Source organism: Cebus imitator, unplaced genomic scaffold, assembly GCF_001604975.1.
Source record: "Cebus imitator isolate Cc_AM_T3 unplaced genomic scaffold, Cebus_imitator-1.0 Scaffold279, whole genome shotgun sequence".
Classification (NCBI taxonomy): Eukaryota; Metazoa; Chordata; class Mammalia; order Primates; family Cebidae; genus Cebus; species Cebus imitator.
In genome coordinates this window covers 2,388,095-2,402,310 of record NW_016107594.1, presented here as the reverse complement: position 1 = coordinate 2,402,310, position 14,216 = coordinate 2,388,095, and the positions used below count along the sequence as shown (strand labels likewise).

At 36.4% G+C, this 14,216-nt stretch overlaps 1 protein-coding gene across 2 annotated transcripts in view; it reads right to left on the bottom strand.

The window, feature by feature from the left end:
- The window catches only part of CSMD1 (CUB and Sushi multiple domains 1), a 2,110,588-nt gene that overhangs the window by 475,477 nt on the left and 1,620,895 nt on the right, over window positions 1-14,216 (bottom strand). For both annotated transcript variants that reach the window (XM_017501161.1, XM_017501162.1), the window contains exons 15-17: window positions 13,332-13,526; window positions 6,712-6,850; window positions 3,835-4,022 (exon numbers count right to left, since the gene is read on the bottom strand). In XM_017501161.1, coding sequence (XP_017356650.1) covers window positions 3,835-4,022; window positions 6,712-6,850; window positions 13,332-13,526 — 522 coding nt within the window. The remainder of the gene's footprint in view (window positions 1-3,834; window positions 4,023-6,711; window positions 6,851-13,331; window positions 13,527-14,216) is intronic.

Sequence of the window (14,216 nt, the reverse complement as noted above, 5' to 3'; positions counted from 1 at the left end):
TATTTCTTTTTTGTTTTTGAGACACAGTATTGCTCGGTCACCCAGGCTGGAGTGCAGTGGCACGATCTCAGCTCACTGCAACCTCCACTTCCCAGGTGCAAGCAATTCTCCTGTAGCAGGGACTATGGGCACTTGCCACTGTGCCCAGTTAATTTTTGTATTTTTAGTAGAGACAGGGTTTCACCACGTTGGCCAGGATGGTCTCAATCTCTTGACCTTGTGATGTGCCCGCCTCAGCCTCCCAAAGTGCTGGGATTACAGGCGTTTCTTAAGACTGTGGTTGGATGACTGAGTGTAATCATTTTCTAGTGGCTACATCATGGCTTCAGAGCCTGCTTTGTAGAAGGGTGCTAGACAGGGTTATGTTGATGACAGGGTTAAGAGTGTTTGTCTCTTCCAGGTTTGCCTCTTTTTCTCTGTCTCTGCTTTTCTCCCTGGGTTCACTGGTTCCTTTATTCCTCCATGACCTCTTCTGGGCTTGGCCCCTTCCCTCCTGCCTGCCTGCGGGTTCTCTCTCCCTGGAGACTAGAATCTGTGTCTGCCTTCACCTCATTCAGAATCACCTCGAGGACTTGATTAAAAGCTCAAGATTTTGATTTTCATCCCAAACTCCCCGAGCCATAGTATTTGGAATCTGGGCTTGGGGGTTCTACAATTTACTAAGCTCCCCAGGATGTATTAACACTGCAATGTTTGAGGATACCTGCCCCTTCAGCACTGGGTAAACGAGGACACCTTCTGAGTGGGTCACCAGCCTCTGAAAGCACTCAGATCTCTACACCACCCACAGAAATAGCAACTGCACCATCTGAGTTGGAGCTCAGCCATCAGTTTTATTTTAAAGCCCCTCAGGTAACTGTTAGGTGCAGCCCCGGTGATAAGCACTCATAATATCCCAGGCCTCTCCAGACTCATATTCTTAAAACACAAAGCATGTCCCTCATCTCATTCACTCTGTACATTTCCTTACGTCTCTTCAAATACATAGCGACTAATACATAAATAAGAAGTGATCACAAGTCAAGGTTCAGTATCAGACATCCCTCTGAGGTCGTAGTTCTCCCTGAAGTCAGAAGAATGCAAGCCAAATCTTTGAGAGCCTTCTGGAAGGATCCCTAGAAGGTCACAATACGCAAGTCTGAATGTGTGTCAAGGTCAGTGAGCCTTTTAAGTCACAGCTGGGAAGTTCCACACATGACAATGTCCTGTCTTTACTCACTAGGTGAGGCCTCTGCTCACTTCTGTGGCTATGGAGCTACCTCCTGAGATTTCCAATAAGGTGGGAAGGAGAAGGAATGCTAGACTCTCCAGCAGATCAGAACTCCACAACTCTCACACAATCATCACTCTACTAAACAGGTACCATCTTGTTGACAGTTTTCTTCTTTTTAGGGATGCAGAGAAAGAAAAATGGCAAAGACCATTGCTCTCTGAGGGGTGCTCCAGGTAATGGAAGGATGCCTTATGAAGCCTGCACTCGACTTTTAAACACAGGACAAATAAAAATAATACCAAAACATAGGCTAGTCATTCTTTTAAGATTGTAAAAATAGTTGTCAGCATTATTTATATGTTGTTATATTATGGTATAACATAATGTATATTCTATATTTTATAATAATAAAATGTTATAATACTATATTAGTGAGGATGACAAGCTAAATAGAAATTTGTGAATAGAATTTTTATCATTCTCTGATTTTCCAGAAAGAGAAATGAAAAGGAGTCATTTATTAAAATGAGTCAGATAAACAAATGAAATTAGTTTCTGCTCCCTTCACATAGCTTTGGAACACATTTCCTCAAAGGGAAATAGAAAAAGCAAAGTCATCCACAGCTATACAAACAGAGATGAAAAGAAAGGAAAACTGTCCTAATATTTGTCAATGTCGGAAAATTATTATTCTCTGAAATTTCATGCACTATATATCGAAGGGCCAAGAAATTCTGGTGTAGAAAAAGTTGTGGGGAGGGTGTGAGGTTGACAAAATACAAGGCTTGGCTAACTCAGTGCTCAAGAGTTTTACACACTCAGATCATTGCAATGTATATACACATTGTTACTCCAAAAAAAGTGACAACTTGAATGGACATTTTAAAGAAACAAAACGTAAAATTTTCTGGTCTTAAATTTTACTTGGAGTTTAAAAATATGTTACTTTGGAATAAATGTATATTTATATAAGTGAAGAGTAATAACTGACTTATATTTGAAATTCATCAGTAAGTCATTAATAAGCAATTTTCCTATCAAAATATTTTTTATGTAAAAGTATATATAACCTTAAGATATACATGCATATGCATGTTTGTGCATAATTATATGAGTATGTAAAACAGAGAAATGCGCTTAACAGATTATTACTTTAAATGTGCTGGAGCAGGGCTCAGGGAGAGGCTAACAAGAGTAACGGGGTAATGTGGGGAATGGAAGGCAAGAAAAAGAAGAAAAGGAGATTTGAAGCCCAGAATAGATCTTATTCTATGCATTCATTTGTAAAATCATATGTGTGGGTATATGTAATTTTAAAAAAATCTTTACAATTAATTGTGCCTGTTTTCAGATAAGGTTCTGAAAAAGAACCACCATAAAAATTTGGCAAAATAAAGCCTTGATTCCTTTAGGTCCAATGGTAATTGCCACTTGCTCTCCCTTTTTCCATGCTTCTCTTTGAGGGAATTGTTTTCAAACAGAAAAGAGTAACAGCTGCTTTGCTTTGTTGTGTTTTAATTGGCTAATGTTAAAAATGTATTCCTAGGGGGGATTCCCATCAGTTAGATTTCAGAAGTATATTTGCATAAATCTTATTATAAAATAATACAATTACTTAATCTCATCATTTCAGAAGCTAAAACTTTGACTTGAGGGAACAAAAAAGGAAAGGAATACTTCCCATTTGGAAGTTTGAACTGTCTTTCAAAATACATCCCATTATAATATTTTGGCAATTGTTATAAAATATGTTTAATAATTATTCTGAAGTATTATTCATGCTTGCTGAAAGATTATTAACAATTGTTTGCAGTTTGGTAAGGTTTAGCAGCTTTGAATTCCTTTTTCTCTCGTCATTACCTGACTTTCACCTGGTGAAGTATGTCTATCTGTACTCTGAGATTCTGTACCACAAATTGACCTAACCCTGTGTTTCTAGCAAGGATCCCTTTCTCCATTGCCTATGTTAATATAATTTTAGTAATATAACCTATAAGACATTTGGTCAGAAAGGATGTTTTCTAATAATAGAAGTATATTATTACTTTATGCATAAGATAAACCCATTTCTTTTTTATTTTTATTTTTTTGGGGGGCACGGACTCTTCCTCTGTCGCCTAGGCTGGAGTGCAGTGGTGCAATCTGGGCTCACTGCAACCTCTGCTTCCCGGGTTCGAGCAATTCTCTTGCCTCAGCCTCTTGCGTAGCTGAGATTACAGGCCCGCACCACCACACCTGGCTAATTTTTTGTATTTTAGTAGAGACAAGGTTTTGCCATGTTGGCCAGGATGGTCTCGATCTCCTGATCTCATGATCCACCCGCCTTGGCCTCCCAAAATGCTGGGATTACAGGCATAAGCCACTGTGCTCGGCCCATTTCATTACTATTTTACTTTATCCTATATGATCGATACGTATTTTTGAGAGTTAAAAGGGAATGTCTCCAACACACTCTCTTTTGAGTAGGAGAAAGTTCTTAAAATTGCACAGTACGGTTTTGCCAGGGTCAAGCAGGATCAGTAAACCAGCACAGTCATCTGCAGGCTGAAAATAAGAACCCAGATCTTAAGTTCTTCAGCTCATGCTGCCCCACCGCGCTGTCAAGGGAAGGTGCAACTCACTCTCGTAGTGGATGAGAAAGCCAATGCTGGAGCGACTGTTGTCGGTAGTGAAGAGCAGGTACATGAAGTTCCCAGTGCTGATGAGGAACTGGGGAGCCTGGGTGCCATGGTATTCGCCGATCAGCGGGGACGAACTGGCTGGCCCATCTCTGACCTCCAGAGTGTCATAATTGACTTCTGTCTGAAATCTGCAAATATATGCATCCCATCAGAAAAGACATGCAGAGCTGCCAGCTTACAAAGTGCTCCTGACATCCTCATTCCTCAATCGGGCATGTCAGTATAAAGAAAACAGTTGAGACTACATAGGCTTCTAAAAACTTTAGGACACATATAAGGATAATACGTTCTTTTCTCAATGAAACAGCACTGAATAAATCCCTTTCTCTTATCTAATACTATGTCTTACATCACAGGCTCAAAAGGAGGTCTTTATCCAGCTTAAAACAAAATCAAAAAACTATGAACCAGATTAGTTTTCATATATAGATAGATAGATAGATAGATCATTCTCAAATAGTAAAAACTCAGCTATACATTTTTAAACTATTTGTTACCATTCCCTATTTAACATAATTATAGACACCTTAAAATGGGTGCACTAGAGTGAAATGGTCTCTTAAAGAAGATCATTAAAAATGTGTGATGACAGTTTAAGTACCTTTCATGAAAAAAAAAAATCTTGTGCCTTTTAAAACTGCATTAACTCTTTCAAGGCATTAGAATAACCCTGGGTATACTGCCATTTCAGACATGAAAGGACTTTAATAACTTCAAAAATTTAGAACAGCTTCCAAAAAGTGCGTACATTCTCTTAAGTGTCCAGAGAATCTGGACTGAGATTATACATACGCAGTTGCAGCCACTTAGGTTCCCTTTGATGAGATAATTTTCTAAATGGGCCCATCTCATCCTCCCAGAGCTAACCTGGTTTCTGAGTGCCTGACTTTGCCCTCAGGGAGCAGCTTAAGCATCTTAAGCCTCTGACTCACTCAGTCACATTGAGCTAAAGGAGCAAACGGAAGCCTATGCCATTAGCCCCCACGCTCTGCACTGGAAGTTGCTGATGAAGGGAGAGAAAACTTGGGAGAGAGGAAGCAATCTTAGTATCATGGCACGTAGCAAGAGAAAAGGATGTGGAAACCAAAGGGCTGTGTCCTGCATACATTAGATTACATACACACAAATTAGTGCAAATGTACATGATTACATATTTCTGCAACCAGTCAAGGTGGTACCCTGAACCCCATTCTCCCATAAAGAGGGATTCCAACCATTTGTATAGCACATGGCTGGACCAGCATAGGGCACAGACTTCCACATTTGGGATCAGATGCTGCCAACTTTGTCTTATGATACTATTCTAAAGCTTTTTCTAAAAACTGACTTCTCGGTTGTTTGAGTTCAAATTCAAGAAGTCTGGATAAGCGTGGAAACAACCTCCTTTGATATAGTCACACTGAAGTTTTTAAATCCTGTTTCTTTAGTAATAGTGAGGACTGACAAAGCGCATATCTCAACAACTGGAAGATTTCCAGGAGGACCTTGGAAACGGAAACAGCATGTTCTTTGCTGTCGGGCAACGTAACACCTGGCAACACCATCAGCATAGAGGTCAGAATTTGCACACACAATCCCTTCCTTCATGAAGGTGTCAACACGTAGATCACAGCAGAAATGAACATTTCCTTATGCAATTCATCTTTTAAGAGCAGTATATACTAAGTTTAGGGTACAGATCACATATGTCCAAAAATATTAGAAATATTAGGGACATCCAAATGGAATTTAGCAAAACATCACACTGGAATAATACTGAATGAACAAGATGGGGAAAAATCAAGCAAGTATCTTCCTTCAGGCAACAGAAAATACAGTGCTAATAAATTGGGCCAGACAAGAATATAAGATCCCTACTTTTGCTAAATGACTTAAATCTGATACACTGCTGCGAGTCAGCGTGTGCTTCAGCTCCACGTGCCAATACCTGAAAGGGGAGAAATTAATAGGAAACCAAACAAAATCAACTGAATACTTATAGAGTTAACAATTTTTCAAATGACTGATTGCACACAGTAATTCGCTCTCTAACACAGCTGGATTTGTCAACATTTTTTTTCTTTTGTTCTGAATGGTTATCCTATTGGGAATTATTATTATTCTGTCAGAGGCAAGTAAAAAATGGTTCATGAACCAAAGGCTTTTTAGTTTTTAATCATCAATTTGGTTTCAGTGTTGACACAAATAGGAAAATATTTGTTATGAAGAATTACAACAGCATGCATATTTTGTTATAAACAAATACCTATACAGCTATACAGCCCAGCATGCTTGTTTTTCAGGTCATGATATACATTATTAAATAGCTAAGCCTAACAACATTCTAGTGATAGTATCACTCACAGGCGATTAGTAGGTGATTAATCTGCTGTCCACATCCCACTGCCCACTCAGCATCACTGGCAGCCCTTGAGTAACCAACAGCCACCACCAGAACAGGAGAGCTGATTTCCTTTGCCACAGAAGGTACCTAAGGGATTGGGGACCCAGAGCGGCTGCCATATGCAATCAGACACCAAGCAGAATTGATTCCAGTGCAGGTCCAAAACCCAGAGTCAGATACAAGGGCCGGATCTCAGGAATGGTCCTCCAGGACTGGCACTTCCCCCAAAACCCTGCAGGGCTGTGGATGAGGGCTTAGAGGACACCACTGAAGAAGAACAAAACTTACAAGTAAGTATCTGTTTCTGGTAAAGTGTACTCCTTTGCGGGAACCAAAAAGAATGCCATCATTTTAAGGTTTACAATCAATTTACTAAAAATATGGAAGAGACACATGTCATCAGGTCCAAATGAAGGCTAACTTCTTTTGCTTACCTATCAAAAGTTATCTTGATAGAGTGCCCTGGTTTTGCTTCAATTATCCATTCGCAATTTAAAGAATCTTTATAATATCCTGGCCATCCAGGAGGCAAAATGACTCCACTGGACGCTGTCAGATGTCCACCACACGGAGCTAAAACAAGATGCACAACGTCTATTAGATTAAATGAGACAAAGACATGCCATAGCAATACCTCAACAAAAGGAAGAATCTGCCTCTGCGTTTACGGATTCAATGTCTTCAAGTATCAGAGCAAACCTGATTGCCAAGTAAACTGCACATTAATCGAAAACAGGGTCTATATATGCTACCTCCATGTACTTATCATAACTCTAAACAAAGTTCTTTTTCTCTAGTAATGGCAATGTATATGTGAGTTCTCCGTGCTAAATGAATTATCTTATTTAAATGCCAACCAATTCATGGGGTACATGCCTAGTTATCCATAACTTACATGCATTTGAAATTTAACAAATATCTACAGATAAGCAAATGTAAAATGACCTCAATCTCAAAGTGGAAATAACCTTAGGTGTATATACATGTATGTATTTACTTCCACTGTGTGCACTTTATTAAATAGCCACATGCAACATATTATTTGTGAGTGTTAGAAAACAAAACTTTCAATCAAATTTGATGAGTACAGAATTAGATTGTATTGATCCCTTTGAAATGTTATTTATAATTGTTTATTATATTTACATATTTACATATTTATTTACATATTATATTTATTACATATTATATTTACATATTTACAGTGATTTATAATTGTAAAGGAAAAATAACATTTGAAAGGGTATATAACTGATGCTCACAAAAGCTATTATGCATACCTGTATCATTTAAAGAAATTTTAAATAGCATATCAATATTTCATACCATAATTAAGAATATGTCTCTGTTCACTTTTTTCAGATTTTATATATTCTTTCTTAAAATTATTTGCCATTAGTAATCATCTTTGTGAATTTATAGATATCAAATAAAGTACATGAAAAAAATTCCCAGTTAAAAAAAATCCTTTTGGAAAAAATACTTCTTTAAATGGCCATATGTATAATATAAAAATGCATAAAGTTTATATCATTTTAGCCATGTTTTGATGCTAGAAAAAAATTAAATGTATGGATTTACCAATGGTATCTTAATTTACATCAGGAAACAAAATAAAAAATAAAAGTTAAAAAAATTCCGGAAAGTGAATGTATATTGGAATGTGGTAAATATATTTGAAGTAACATTTGGAAATTTTGTTGATATGGGAAAATCTTTGCAATAGAATATTAAACTTGAAAAGCAGGACACAAAATTTTCTACATATTATACATTTAATCAAAGAAAAATTTTATTAATTGAACAGGGGAGTGGAAATTAAAAACATGTTAATAATGGATAGCAATGGGATTGCTTTATAGATCACATTTTTTGAGAGTTTTTTTTTTTCTTTTTACCAAGTAAGTTGCAATTGTTATCTTTACAACTACGCATCATTCTACAGTTATTAAGAAAGCAGGGTAATTTCTATGAATTTGAGCTCCTGAAGAACACTTGATTTTCTGCAATAATTTTTAAAACAACCAATTTATACTAATATTTTAATTTTTCTAGTTAAGTTCTTAAATTCACATTTGGAGCCTATGAATCACATATCCATATGCCTATATATTAAATATAATTTAATTTATTTGTTGTTTAAAGTGATGAGGCAAATCCTTTTAAAAATACAGCAAAAGCAAAACTAAATATATTAAATACATGACTTTTATTTTGTCATGTTGAAGCATCCAAAGATACTATAAGAAAGACATGCGGCATTTGCAGAATTCAAAAAATTATGATAATTGCGATATTTCTAAAATCTGCATAAGGAGTTATTTCTGTCTTATATTCCATATAAATACAAAACCAAAGTTTCCTTTTCTTTAGTAATGTTTTATTTTGTATTTTTTATTTCTTGGGATACGTCTAGCTTGTCACACATTAACATTAATTATTTTATTGTACCCTTACCCATCACTTTATAATTTACAATGTAAATTAGAACCAGAATTGCTTTATCCTGATGAAATAGACACTTTAATCATTATATTGCCAATGAGCAAAATTAACACTAAAATGGTAAGTAATAATCTCAGAAAGTAGATTGTAAGTAAATAGTAAGTAATAATCTCGTTAGTATTAGTCAGCTTGGAATAGATGACACTGTGGCAACAAACAGCCCCACAATTGTAACAGCTACCATGGGAAGCAGATTTCTCACACAGGTGGCATGTCTAGGGCTGGGATACACGGTTCCCTTCTTCAGTTACTATGGCTGATGGGAAAAGGTAATGTGAGGGCAATCAAAGACGCTGAGCCAGAAGTTGAGTACATCGCTTTCACTTACACCTTACTGACCAGAACCCATCACGAGGTTCCTTTAACTACAAGGGGTCCGAGAAAAAGCATTCCACTTGATGGTGACCAAAAGTATTTGATGAACAACATCAACGATGTTCACATTCACTTTGCTGATAACAAAAAAAGCAAATATACCAATGAGGTGTTTAGAATGCAATTTCTTCTTTGCTTTGTTTCTTTTTGTGATGATTTAAATTACAGTAATGAATTTCCTAATACTGGATTTCTAAAAAAAAGAGAAAAAAACCCAAACCTTCTTAATTACAAATGATTTTTTTTTCCTATGGCTTTATTTTTAATGGAGCAATCTGATTTGGGTTACATTAATGCTGGCTTGATAGAATGGTATGTAGGAGGCAGCCTGTCTTTTCCATTATCTGTGCTGGTGCACAACACTAAAGTCCTCTGTCCTTGAAAGAGAGCTCACTCATGCCCCTCTAGGGCACATGTGTCTTTTTCAATGTTCAATCCTTAATTTTTTTTTCAATTATTTTCTATGGTACTTTACTTACATTTCACACTTTTTATTTGAGTCATTTTTGGTATTTTATATTGTGATAGAAAATCACCCATTTCCTATAGACTTTAAGATTCGCTGCTATAGAGTTGATGTTTTCATATAGAGTCATTTTTCCCCAAAAGAGTTTGAGTTTTTAATGATGCCACTGAGCTGCATTGAGGAATATGAGCCTGTTAGAAGCAGAACAAAGAAACAAAGAGCAACCTTTTGCCCGGAAGCCATACAATTTACACTCAACATGTGCCTGGCATCCAGGAAATTCTGCCAGAAAAAAAAAATAACATACGTTCTTAAATAAGCAATTGCTCTACTGTGAGCTTTTCCCTATTTATATAAAGTTACATTATTTTTGTGATAGTGATATTTTCTTTTTTATGTTACTAAATATCTATAACATTTTTCTTTCCCAGTTTCTTTCAAAAGAATCATAAACAGTTTGTCTATTTTATTGATATTAACAAAGAACTCATTCTTGCTTTAAATTGTTTCTAACACTTGAATGTTAATGCCATCCTAATTTATTTTTGCTTTTTCTAATTTTTTAATCTTATTATTAACATTTTTAAATCATTTTGTTCTATACTAGAGGATTAAAGATACACATTTTCCTTGAAACACAGACTTTTCTGTCTCACCTTGTTTCTAATAGAAAGTACTATCTGCAAGGTTTCCAGAGAGGTGTTATAGGCATTAAAGTTTGAGTTTCTCTTTAATGTATAATTGTAGTGGACTTTTGATTGACAGAGATTTGGTTTGTGGTTGTGGTTCTATTTTTATGATATATTTCTACTTTAATTGGAATATTACAGGGCATGTGACCTATTACTTATTTTAATTTGTTAAGGTTCACTTTGTGGTCAATTATATAATTTATTTGAAAAACACTTTTTTTTGAGAAAAACAATAAATATGAGAATTCTGTATGGGATGTAAGGTTCTTTAAACATTTCATACATCAAGTTTGTTGTATTACTCACTACTTCATTGCTATTTTATTTTTTCCCCTACTAGATGTATTTACATCTAAAAGTTGGCTTTCTATTTGTTTTCAGTGCAGGCACTGATTCAGGTACCCACCTGTTCCATCAGAGCATCCCCCTACCTTCTCTAAGGCTCAGCTGCTCAGTGATTAGGCTTCCCAGTGCAGGCAGACTTCTAACATCTTTTCCTATTTTTTCTTTCTGCTGAGGGTTTTCTTTGTTAACAACTTAGAGCTAGGTTTTGTCTTTAGCTTTACCCTGTTTGTGCTGTGTCCAGACTCACTCCGCAGCTTGCAACATATCTATAGTCAGCCTATTACGGTAAAGGACATAAGGGACAGCTAGACTTGTGGCGAGGACAGAACAGAGAAGAGTGCGTACTGTTCACTTTAAACTTTGTCCTCCTGAAAATTCATGCTTCCTACTCACTAGCCATATGCCTGGCTAGAACATGATTTGCACCCATGATGAACTGTGCACTGTCATTAGTATCATAGGTTTGAGCACCACATATGTACATATTGACTTATCTAAAAAAGATAAAAATCTACCCATTTATTAACATTTTGTACAGCATAAAACATAAAAACTCTACATTTAAAATATGTGGTAGAAATAGATACAAATGAAATTTCAACAATTAATAGTGTTTTCTTGCCCTTCTATGTATCAATATTTCACCCAGGAGTGATGCCTCTAGTCCACCGAATTATTTTAGCAATATATGAAAAGGGTGAATACCAGAACACCCTCCTTTACATTTAGTGTCACCAGATGATATAATACATAGGACCTGGTTAGAAGTTCTACTTCTTTTCTGAGGTCAGGAGTTCAAGACCAGCCTGGTCAACATGGTGGAACTTCCTCTCTACTAAGAATACAAAAATTCGTCAGGCATGGTGGCAGGCACCTGTAATCCCAGCTACTCAGGAGGCCAAGGCAGGAGAATCACTTGAACCCAGGAGGTGGAGGTTACACTGAGCTGGGACTGTACCACTGCACTCTGGCCTGGGCAACAGACTGACACTTTCTCAAAAAAAAAAAAAAAGTTCCTACTTTGAGAAACAGTAACTTTGGAGGTGGGGCCAGGGCAGGATGAGGTTATGAAGCATCACACCCCCAACCAGGCTGTGGTTGACACGGAGGTGTTTAATGCTGCACATCTAGATCCCAGCTCTGCTTAGACTCTGACAGAGATCATAGGTCTGGGGATGTCATTTCAAGGTATTTTAGACAGGGGAGTAATTCTCAACTGTATGTGATATTTAATGTACATATTCCTTTTCTATTCACTTATTAAAAATAAGTACGTGTTGAATAAAGACAAATGAGAAAAATAAGCTAAATGGGAAAAAATCACCCATAACCATAATCAACATTTTGGTGTGCAGTCTTCTCTTTAGTGTTTTACAAAATTAATATCATGAGATATGTATGTATTAATGACACATGTACCTGTATACTTCAGTCTTTCACATGCTAAGGATACCTGAGACTCTTTGATCTTATGATCTTTGTATTGATATCTGTTATTCTTCATGACTTATTTAACAAATCCTCTGCTGTTTGAAATTTAATCATTTCCAACTCTTCACTGCTATACATAGTCTTGAAGAAAACATTCTTGAAAAATATTTGTATAGTTTCTTGACTATTTCTTTATGATATTGACCCAAAAATGTAATTTATGGGTCAAAAGACAAGAACAATTTTAAGAGACCTACTAAGAATTCACACTACAATATCATGATTTTTATATCCTCAATAGTATGATTAGGAAATTCTAGTTTCTATATAACCTTTTCAATAATACATCTTATTCACCTGTTAAAATCTACGGTAACAAGATAGACAAAAATGATATTTTACTTTTCTTTTTAAATTTGTACTTCTTTGATATACACTGGAGGTAAGCTTTTTTTTTTTTTTTTTTAGATTTTCTTAGTTTATTTTGTTCTGACTATTCTGATATGGAACATGGACATATACTCTTAAGTAAACATTTTTAAAATGAATCATTATTAAAGGCAACATCTTTCTCCTTAAAATATTTTTCCTCTCTAATTTTATTAGATAAGTAACCAGAAAAGAAATAGGAAGAAGAAAATTAGGTGGTATTTATGTCAGCTGTAATGAGAACAACAAAATAGTTAACCACAAGCAACACTGTTACAGGTTGAATTCTGTCCCTTCAAAATTCATAAATTGAGGTCCTCATCCTCAGTGCCTCAGACGGGGACTGTATTTGAAGATAAGGTCCTTGCAGATGAATTTACTTAGGATAAGTGTTACTGGAATAGAGGGACCTCAATCCAATGATTGTGTCTTTTTAACAAGGAGAATTTAGACACAGGGACAGACTCACACGCAGGGAGAGCTCCTTGTGAGTCTGGAGGCAAGATGACGGTGGTGTTTCTCCAGCCATGGAATGCCAGAGGCTGCCAAAAACTTCAGGGAGCTGGAGGACCATCCTGAGGCAGATCCTCCCTCAGAGCCCCAGAAGGAACCCACCCTGCCAATGACATCTGGATCTCAGACTTCCAACCTCCAGAACTGGGAGACTGTGCATTCCTGTTGTTTAGGCGACTGTATGTGGTTTTTTGTTAGGGCAACCCTAGCAAGCTAACACAGTTGGCTGGTTTCTGTGTGTGTCTGAAGACAGATTGTGATTTCAAAGGAGAAGAGTGGGTGGTGGCAGGGACTGCACCTTCACAGCGGGGCACGGTGGAGCTCCAGACCACGTTCCCATCTTGCAAGATGCAGGTGATGGACTCGGATCCCTGGGTCTTCACAAAGCCATCGTCACAGTGGAAAGAAACCGAGCTTCCGAGTAGAAACCTGTCACCAAAACGCCGCCCATTTATAGGAATGCCAGGATCATGGCACTCGTTCTGACCAAATGCTGAAAGGAAAAGAAGAAAAAAACACGAAATAAAAATATACAAGTATTAATTACGTGCATTAAAAAAGAAAAAAACAGAACAAGCCTATAAAGCATTCATATAATGTATATAATTATATACATTTCAGTTATATCACTCGTAGACAGATAACACGCTAATAAATAGGATATCAGTGTCTAGTGAGAAAGAGCAGAGAGATAAATAGATACAACTATCATTTATACAGCAACTTAGGGTTTGAAAAGCACTTTTCATGTGAGCTTAGGAAAAGAGAGAACTGATAAAAAGGTGGGTGGTGGAAAGTGTTTGGGTTCAGGATTTCTCTCGTTAGAATCCTGATTTTTGTTCCTTTTATGTCAGAGCACTCTGACATTGGGCAGATGACTCTGATGCTCTGAGCCTAGCTCTCTTTCTTTACAAAATGAGAGACTATTAAGTTTATATCCCCTAGTTACTGTAACACTAAATGAAATAATTGCTGTCAAATTCTTAGTACCTAAGCAAGTAGGCAGTTAATACATCATAATGTACTATTTATATTAACATTCTCTCACTTTATTCCCTCTACAGTCCATTTAAGTAGATATTCTTACATAAAATAGGTTTTAAAATAAGGAACTGAAACCAAGGGAAGTTAGCTGTCATTAAACTTCATTAATTACATACAAGTGCTGTACTTTAATCCTTGG